Here is a 9522-nt window from a genome sequence, read left to right as displayed (position 1 = left end):
AATGGCTTGTGTGACTTTTTGCTGGCTGAGATGCAAGCAGTGCCAGTTTCGCTGCTGTGTAAACAGGGAGCACAGCCAGTTCCTGAGAAAATGTTCTGTTGACTTTGGGTTCCTGACATCTCTCAGGAACACATGTTGCCCAGGCTGACCTGTTACTGCAGCACTTGAGAACCTGTGCTTATGTTGTAGTAAGCCAGTAAACGAGTATTTGAGATCTGGGAAGAGCTGTCCTGTTTTCAGCCTTGAAATCACCAGCAGTCCTGTCATGTGAGGCCTTCTTGCCTGACCAGTACTCTTCTCTACTGTTTTTCCTTACTTCAACTAGCTCTTTATTGAAGAGTCATGAGTGGTTCAGTATGTGTAAAACACATACTGAACATGTGTGTTTTAGAGTAAAATAAAACTGCTTCTGAAAGTGACTGCATCTTCCCTGTGAAGAATTTAGTAGTGTGCATTTATCTTCAAGCCCATGCTTGGTCCATATGGAAAAATAATAAAAGGTTATATTTTGGCTTCTCTCTTCAGTGTGGTACAGTTAGGGATTCATTGTTGTTGTTCTTGAGGTTAAGTAGGATGCAGTTTCACACAAAAGGCAAAAATAAGCATTTAAAGTGCTTACTGGAGCATAATGATGTCCTTACATTGTCTGTCTCGTTCTGAAGTCTGTTCTAAAGCCTCAGTTACTTGATTCAGGGTAACTGATGAAACCACTGAATGTGCAGCAGACTCACTGTAGAGGCATCCAGAGTTACTGCGGTGTGTGCGTAAAAACATCAGCTGTGCTTATCTGTGCAAAATGTTTCATTATCAAGCTTAGATATTTTGCATTTTGCTGTATTTCAGCACTATAAATAAGTGTTTTCCCCTGGCGTTGCACTTGAGAGACAGTTTGTTGTCACATCTGCTGGATTTTTTGTTTTGAACTTGCGCATTCTAGAATGAATTATTTTCTCCTGCTTCTAGTTCATAGGCACTTTGAAACAACTGACCTACTTGGATGTTTCTAAAAACAACATTGAAGTAGTTGAAGAAGGTATTTCAGGTTGCGAAAGCCTGCAAGACCTACTGCTATCCAGCAACTCACTCCAGCAACTGCCAGAGACTATTGGTTTGTATCTTCAGTTAACTCATGTTCTTAAAAGCCTCAGAACACTTGGAAGTAGGAAAAAAAGGCCATTTTTTTCTTTGTTTTTGCATGGATTAAAAGTGTCATATAAAGCTGTAAGGGTGACATTGCAGTAATAATGGCTGAATAAAGCTTATCGTTGTTTTGTAGCACTCTTGACTTTATACAGTCATTTGTAAATGGATGAGAAACTGTTCTCTGTATCAGAAGAACACCACTATTCTTTACCCCTGGCCCAATGTCTGACACATTTTAAACTGGCAAACAAGTTCTCTAAGCTCATGTACTTACTTCCTTAGGAGCACAGCACCATAGGCATAACAGGGAGTAGAGAAGATGTGGTTGCTTGCCCATAGTGAGGGAGGGGGTTTTCCCCCCCATTAACTTCAAGCTAAAACTCAGCTCAATGAGCTCAAATGTCCTTTTTTATTTACTTGTTCGTATCATTGCAGGTTCCCTGAAGAAGGTGACAACCCTTAAAATTGATGAAAACCAGTTAATTTATTTGCCAGACTCCATAGGAGGGTAGGTACTTCACCTGAATGAGAAGCTGCATTGCCTTTCTGAACACATCTCTGTAAGAATGGCTTCTCTTTTGGAAGTTTTTATAACTCCTTGATTTAATTTCTTCACATGTTAATGTCTCAATAAAATTGAGAGCAGGTGTTTTCTTATCTTCTGCTTTGCAGCATTTGTGTTCTTATTATTCAACACCAAAAGACACATGTTCCTCACTTAATGCAGTTAATCTATCAAAAATCTTGTGAAAAGTAAAGCTGAACATGTATTTATCGTTTCTGTATTATAAGGAGAAATTTCACCTGTTCATCAGCAGGTTTTTTAGTATCTAATTTGGTGTTCAGCATTTTAATTTAAAACTTGCAAATGATGGCAGAAATAATTGGTTGAGAATTAAGTGCTGTACAAATGTACAACTTGTTCCAATTTCTTTTCATCTGTTGTAATTAATGTAGGTTATCTTTTGCTGTCAGAGCTTACAAAATGCTGCTTCACTTCCAGATTATTAGTTCACTGTCTCTAACACTTGAAATTCTTGTTCAGAAACTGCACCCAACTCCAGTTTGGCTGGGATCTCTCCCATTCTGACTGTTGTCAGTGCCTTACACTAGCACCTTTTCATGTAGTGCACAAACATTTGGTGTTGCTGACCAGCCTGTTCCCACTGAATGGTCTCTGATGAGGACAGTGTAAAGGAGATGTTAAAAAATAAAAACAACCAAGGAAGCCCAAAACAGACCCAAAAAACCCACAATCAGCCTACAAAAAACCCTACCCTAAAACACATTTAAGGCAATCACTAAAGAATTTTTCTTGGATTTTAATTCCCTTAGGTTGATTTTGAACTAAATTTGAGGTTAATAATTAACAGTGATGTTAGCTTCATTTAAATTTTAAGTGTTTAATTACTGTTGGATTAATTAATCTGCTGTAATTATTTGGTTTCTGCAGGTTAATATCAGTAGAAGAACTGGACTGCAGTTTCAATGAGATTGAAACTTTGCCTTCATCTGTTGGGCAGCTCTGTAACATCAGAACATTTGCTGCAGATCATAACTTTCTGACACAGCTGCCATCAGAGGTATGTATGTAATTACAAAACTAAAACGAATTTCCTGATTTGTTTCAGACTATTTAGTCTGTGCAACTTCTGGATAACAAATTAATTATTCCTGGGAGGATTTTCCTTGTGTATGTTTTTAAAGGAGGATGGATACAAATATGCAAGTTTTCGTATAATGAAACTGATTGTTGTTTTTTTTCAGCAGCAACTAGAAATTTGTTCTGTATAGAAACTTAAAGGTTTAGTAGATAAGAATAAATGACTTATGCTTTACAGGCTACATAGCTTCAATAGTAATTGTTTTAAAACAGTAAAAATTTGCATATTTATGTTGCAAAGGTGATTTAATTCTTTGTGGTGTTTTTGTTGGGGTTTTTTTTCCCAGATTGGAAACTGGAAGCATGTAACAGTGTTGTTTCTGCATTCTAATAAGCTGGAATTCCTCCCTGAAGAAATGGGTGATATGCAGAAATTAAAAGTCATCAATCTGAGTGACAATAGGTTTGTGAATGCTTTTATTCAAGTAGATGTTGTGTAAAATGCAGCAATAATGTAGAGGGATTGTTATGAACGCATTGTGCTGTCTCTGCTTATCTCGAGCACAGCTCAGAAGCTGACTGAGATCCATATATTTAATGTGTTGTCCTTGTGTTCTGGATCTTGCAGTTCCATTGTGTTAAGCTGCCTTTGTTTTAATGGCTTGGCACATGCACTGAAGTGCATTCAATACATTACCCATTGTTAGCCTGTGTTTTTCTGGGGAATTAGTTTGGTTATTTGCATGAAACTTTTGGTTCTTACTTAAAAATACAGTAAGAGTTGTGTTGACTGTGGAGCACCCAACAGTGTCACAGTGCAGTGTTCTGGGGAAGGGGGAAGAGTTGTGTTTTATTAGAGCTGGTCATTAAATTGGACTAAACATTTAACTTTTGGGAGCTCCTAGTTTATAGAATTGAAATGTATTGGGAGAGAAATGTCTAACTGGGCTCTCCCTCCTGGTCTGTCAGTTCAACTTCTCCATATTCCACCTGCAGCTTGATTTGACCTCTGATGCCAGAGCTTCCCTTTTCCAGGGCAGCCCCTTTCTCACACATGTACACTGGAGAAAATTTAACTTCCAAGTGTAGCAGTTCTTGATTGGCATCTATGTATATTGACAGATAAAATGCTGAAGGTTCAGGTTTATTAATTCACATTAATTGTCTTCAAAATTGTATTCAAGTCACTCAATGGAGTTAAATTCGAGTTACATTGTCACTTCTTTTTTTAAGCTGCAGAAAAAAGGTTTTTAGTTTGCTTGGGTTTTTTGCATTTCAGTTATACCTTTGATCTAAATTACATACTTTCAACTCTCAATAGTTATTAATTTATGTTATTAATTTAACTTGTAAATGTCCTTTTTAAACATTTTACAGGCTGATGCAGAAGTGTTTCTTAGCACTCTTAACAGTATAGCCAAATGTACTGACATAAATTCTTGTTGTAATTCACAGACTGAAGAACTTGCCATATACCTTCACAAAACTGCAGCAGCTCACTGCTATGTGGCTATCAGACAATCAGGTGAAAACTTTTAACATTAAAAATAGATGATTGTTGACTTCATTCCTGATGGAACTGGCGAGTACAGATCCATGTGTTAAATAACAAGACCTAGTACTGTGCGTATACATCAATACCTTCCTGACATTACTGCTTTGGTTCTCCTGAAATAAACAACACTGAGCATTCCTGTCTCTGGAGACTTCTGGGAGAGTTCTGTGTTGTGAGGAAATCCAATTTAACAGATGTTGGGTTGGTTTTTTTGTTGGTTTTGTTCGTCTTACTTCAGGCTTATTTACACAGGAGAGTTAGTGATAAGCAGGTACTTGAGCATGTAACATGCTGTTGCTCTCACAGCTATACCAGTGGGGAAACTCGGCATGACTTATTTTGAGCTGGGTTTCTTGCCACACCTTTGAACCCTGTGACTGTCAGAGTTTCAATCTATAAAGCAGTAACTCAGGCACTTCAGGAACTGCAATGATAGGACACAGAGTAATGGGGGTAAATTGAAAGAGGGAAGTTCAGATTAGATACTAGGAAGTTTTCCCCTGTGAGGGTGGTGAGACACTGGCACAGGTTGCCCAGGGAGGCTGTGGCTGCCCCAACCCTGGCAGTGTTCAAAGCCAGGTTGAATAGAGCAACCTGCTCTGGTGGGAGATGTCTCTGCCCAGGGCAGGGGGTTGGGACTAGATGATCTCTAATGTCCATTCCAACCCCTAAAATTCTGTGATTCACTTGTAGCTTGTGTTTTTCCTTTGCATCACAGACCTCTGTACTATGCTGATTTTCTTAGTGGCTTTATGGTGTACAGAGCTGTCAGAAATCCATTAGTCTCTGATATGCACTTTCACTCTCAGTAATTTCAAGGATCCCCTGCTCTGTCCTGTCATGGCTGGAAGATGTTCAATCAGGTGTCAATATGAAAAAAACAAGTACAAATTTTTCCTTTCATATGCTTGTTTGCACCTTCAAATGGCCAAATATCTCTGTGCATTCCAGATCAGCCTACTTTGGAGATAATAGTAAGTCCCAACCAGAAACTAGGCTCTTTTTTGACTATCCAGAGTTTGCTTTTCACTGAAGCTGTTACTGAGTTTCAGCCCTCAATCAAAGCCAGTCATCAGTCAAAGTCAGACATGTTAATAACATCACTTCATGGAAATTATTCAGAGCAGAAATGGGTTAATACAAGGAAAAGTAGTCTTCAAAGTCATGGGACAGACCTGCTCTCTGATACATACATCAATTTACTGTTTTATATATGTTCTCATAACAAATCCTTCTTTCATTTACTTTCTAGTCTAAACCACTTATCCCTCTTCAAAAGGAAGCTGACCCTGACACACAGAAAACAGTGCTGACTAATTACATGTTCCCTCAGCAGCCAAGGACTGAGGATGGTAAGGATTTCTGAAATGTCAGAATGCTCCCTTTGGAAAATAATAGTGCAGAGACTTCCTGCTAATATGGCTTTCACTAAATAATCCTTAAATACAAGTCTGAAGTAAACTTGTGAGGAAGGAGGTTTTTACTGTAAGGGTGGTGGGACATGGGAACAGGTTGCCCAGGGTGGCTGTGGCTGCCCCAGCCCTGGCAGTGTTCAAGGCCAGGTTGGATAAAGCCTTGAGCAACCTGATCTAGTGAGGAGGTGTCCCTGCCCAGGGCAGGGGGTTGGGACTAGATGATCTGTGAGGTCCATTCCACCCTCTAAATTCTGTGATTCTGTGAGTTATGTGTGATGAATGAGAACACTAACTTCATGAGGTTTAGGTACTGGTAAATTCTAGATGGAACTGCTCCAGTGAGCTAGGTGAGGAATGGACTGGCAGGATCATATTCTGTGGTGGTTTCCACTTCCCAGTCTGACACCCTATTTCATTCCAGTGGAGCTGAATGGTTTAGGGTGAGCCTCTCCTTTAGCAGGTGTCTCCTTCAAACTGCCTGTTCTAACAAAATATCACACAAAATGTTTCCTCTGTTACCAAGTACATATTTTTGCTGAAGTACATAGCAATCTGTGGTTTATTTTAAAATGAAAGCAAATCAGTCCAAGAAAAAAAGCTTATTGCTCACATTTAGTTGGAACTGTTTTGTAAAAGGTTAGGAGCAACATGTTAAGACCTTAGCAGAAAGTTATTTCTGCACACTTGCGAAATAGTTAGGAAAACAGATATTCCAGCAGTAACCCCATCAGGAGTTGGAGGAAGAGAGTTCAGTCTCTTTATTGCTCCACTTTCGTTGCCATGCAGATAAAAGGAAAGAGCTTGTGGTGCTTTAACAGAAACGGGGGAGAAGGGCATATGTTGATGGAAATAACTGAAAATTGACAAGTGGCAACAGTTGTTGTTCCATGGCACAAGTGTCTAGTGCACTGAGAGAGGAATAATTAAACATACCAGCAAAAACAGTAAATTGCACGTCTCTTTCAGTGTCTTCTAATGAAGCTGCAATACCTCAGATAGAATGTGAGAACTGTAAAATTGTTTGGAGGTTCAGTGAAGTTCAAGGTTGTTCCTGGAAGGTTTCTCTCCATCTGAACTTCTTATTTCTCAGGTGCCAGGGTTTGTTTCTGCAGACAAGGGAAGGGCTCGTTTGGCTTAAGCTGACAGAATACCTGTCTGAGGTGGTAATTACAAGTGGAAGGTTTAAGGTTAAATAGTGTTTATAGAAATTTGTTTTTTTAAAATACTCTATCAAATTCTGTGGTTCTGGTCAGGAAGTTTTGGTGATACCTGAAAATATTCTCTTAGATTTCGCTGTGTTAAAATTACAAGTTTACCTAGTAAATGCAGAATAACAAATATTCCATTGCTCTTACTGAGCCCTAAAATTAAGTGGTTTTCTATTTCAGGTGTAGCAGTGGTTAATGTGTACAGTGTTGGTGTTGCTAGTGAAGGATATACATTTGCTGGGGTGGTAGTGGCAGATTAATTAGACTCTTTGACGTGCTGAAGTAGAACCTGATGTAACAGTGAGACAGGCTAGACCTAGAGACAGTGGGTACCTAAAAGTTGGTTTTTTTGTAAAATTGAGCAAAAATTACTTGTTTGTAAAGCTCCTGCCAACTGTATAACTTCTGCAGTGTCATGCTTTTACCTTAAGTTTCTTTCTTCAGGGATAGTAATAATGCAGGTTTTTGTCACTAAGTCATTCTTACTCCTCACTTTTAAATCTTCATTAAATGAAATCAAGTGAATTCACCTGCTTAATGTGACCACTGAAGTCTGGCTGTGTAAAGCTATACAAGTATAGTTTACATGTTAATATATATGCACACGAATACATAGTTTCATGTATAAACAAGTTAAAATACTTCTCAGCATGTTTCTGCTGAAAATTCTTAAGTGTGATTGTGAAGATTAGTGTACAGCTGGGTATATGGTTTTTCTTTTACAAATAGGGATTTTGCTGCTATAAAAGCACAGCCAAGCTCATAAAGCAGTGGCAGTGCAGCTAGTCTTCAGTTAATGGTGCTGCTTGTCTCTTCTCTCCTAAGAATATATACAAAGGGCACCAATCCCAGCCAGGGAAAGAAAAAGAGTATTTTCATTTCTCTTGGTGTATCCTATTCTTACAAGAGCTTCTTTGGGGTTGTTGTTTTTTTTAGTTATGTTCATATCTGATAATGAAAGTTTCAATCCATCCCTGTGGGAGGAGCAGAGGAAACAACGTGCTCAGGTGGCATTTGAGTGTGATGAAGACAAAGATGAGAGAGAGGCACCACCTCGGGTTAGTATTGAATGTATTGTTGTGTATTTGGTGCTTCCCTCCCTCTTGCTCACACCCCTTAATGCTATCTTCTTCCTTACTTTGGCTGTGGATTTTCCTTTGCTGAATAAATCACCAGTTGTTAGTTAGGAGTATCTAGCAGGATGAAACACTGTGGTTTGGATTTTTTGGATGTTTTCTGTTTGGGTGGGTTTTGGCCAGATCATTTTAAGCAGGGCACAGGGGAAGAACTCTTAGCTGATACAAGGCAATGTAGGGCCTGAGTAGAAGGACACCTGGCTAGTGCTGCTGCGGAGAGCAGTTGTGGGGAAACAGTGATTAATCCTCACTTTTCTTTAGGTGAATTACAGTTGTCATAATCTTTGCTTGCAATCGATAGACACCTGGTGGGAGGGGGAATGAAAGTGATTCATAGTCTGTCTGGGCTTTATAAACTCAAGTCTGCATCAGTGCAGGTAGAGTTGAACAGCTAAGTGGAGATCCTAGTGGTTTGTCCTAATTATTTGTTTTAAAGCTTATGTTTTAGTTATGGCATGTAATTAAATGTAGGACATTATTGCTTTCTGTCACACAGGAAGGCAATCTGAAGAGATACCCAACTCCATATCCTGATGAACTGAAGAATATGGTCAAGACAGTCCAGACAATTGTTCATAGACTAAAGGATGAAGAATCTACTGAAGACATTGCCAAGGAGTCAAAACGAGAAGGCCAGACAGTCTCTGTGAAAGATGTGGGGGTAAAGGTTAGAGATGAGAATTATCTTCCGGTTTTGCAAGAACTTCTGAAGTGTCATTGATTCCTTTTAATTCTCTTCTCCCTCCTCTCTAACCCTTTAGCAAGAGAAATTGTCAGATCAAAGAGCACAACTTACCTTTTCCTCATCTAAAGAAGTCTGTAATAAATGTCTGGTTTGCAATAGCAATTTTCCTTCTACACTAAGAACAAGGAGAGTGCCTTGATTCTCAGGCAAATGCAAACTGTGGGTGTGTTAAGGAGCTGACCTCTTCAGTTTCTGCAGGGTGGCATCTTTGTCATCCTCTGATCCTCTTTTGTCTGCCAGACTTCACAGTGAAACTCAGGATAATCTCTGAGGATCTTACTGCTGCCCTCATGACTGAAGGTTTTATATGATAAGCTGGGAAAGCAATAACAGCAAGCAGGCAAAGGTTGATGGAGAATGGTAGGGAATAGTACTTGTGTATGGTGGTGGCACAGAATGATTGCAGGTATTGGCCTTTTGTTTTCTTCATTTGCCTGGAAATTTAATGGTACAAATTGACATCATTAAGGAGAAGAGTGAAACTGATTGACAAAGGGTAGGGACCATACCTTAGTAACCTGTGGAGTTTGCTCTCCATTTCACACCTGATGCAGTCCATACTTTATAATTTCAAAGCTCAGGTTTTCCCTTCCATATTTCCCCAAGATATATAGTATTGACTTGAAATATCATATGTTACTGAAAAGCCTTTCAGGATGTGTTGTTTTTTTCTGCTCATGTTCTTAATGCTGTAGACTTCAGAAATTGGTTCCATAA

General features: G+C 39.1%; 1 protein-coding gene across 1 annotated transcript in view; it reads left to right on the top strand.

Moving 5' to 3' along the window:
* The window catches only part of ERBB2IP (erbb2 interacting protein), a gene marked incomplete at its 5' end in the record, with an annotated part of 35863 nt that overhangs the window by 2285 nt on the left and 24056 nt on the right, over window positions 1–9522 (top strand). The window contains 8 exons of the mRNA XM_009070279.1: window positions 964–1108; window positions 1579–1651; window positions 2597–2726; window positions 3094–3209; window positions 4202–4271; window positions 5554–5653; window positions 7861–7982; window positions 8557–8727. Coding sequence (XP_009068527.1) covers window positions 964–1108; window positions 1579–1651; window positions 2597–2726; window positions 3094–3209; window positions 4202–4271; window positions 5554–5653; window positions 7861–7982; window positions 8557–8727 — 927 coding nt within the window. The remainder of the gene's footprint in view (window positions 1–963; window positions 1109–1578; window positions 1652–2596; window positions 2727–3093; window positions 3210–4201; window positions 4272–5553; window positions 5654–7860; window positions 7983–8556; window positions 8728–9522) is intronic.

The sequence above is a fragment of the Acanthisitta chloris genome, unplaced genomic scaffold (genome assembly GCF_000695815.1).
Source record: "Acanthisitta chloris isolate BGI_N310 unplaced genomic scaffold, ASM69581v1 scaffold26282, whole genome shotgun sequence".
Taxonomy (NCBI): domain Eukaryota; kingdom Metazoa; phylum Chordata; class Aves; order Passeriformes; family Acanthisittidae; genus Acanthisitta; species Acanthisitta chloris.
The sequence above is the reverse complement of the archived record's forward strand: the minus strand, read 5'-3'. Positions and strand labels throughout refer to the sequence as shown.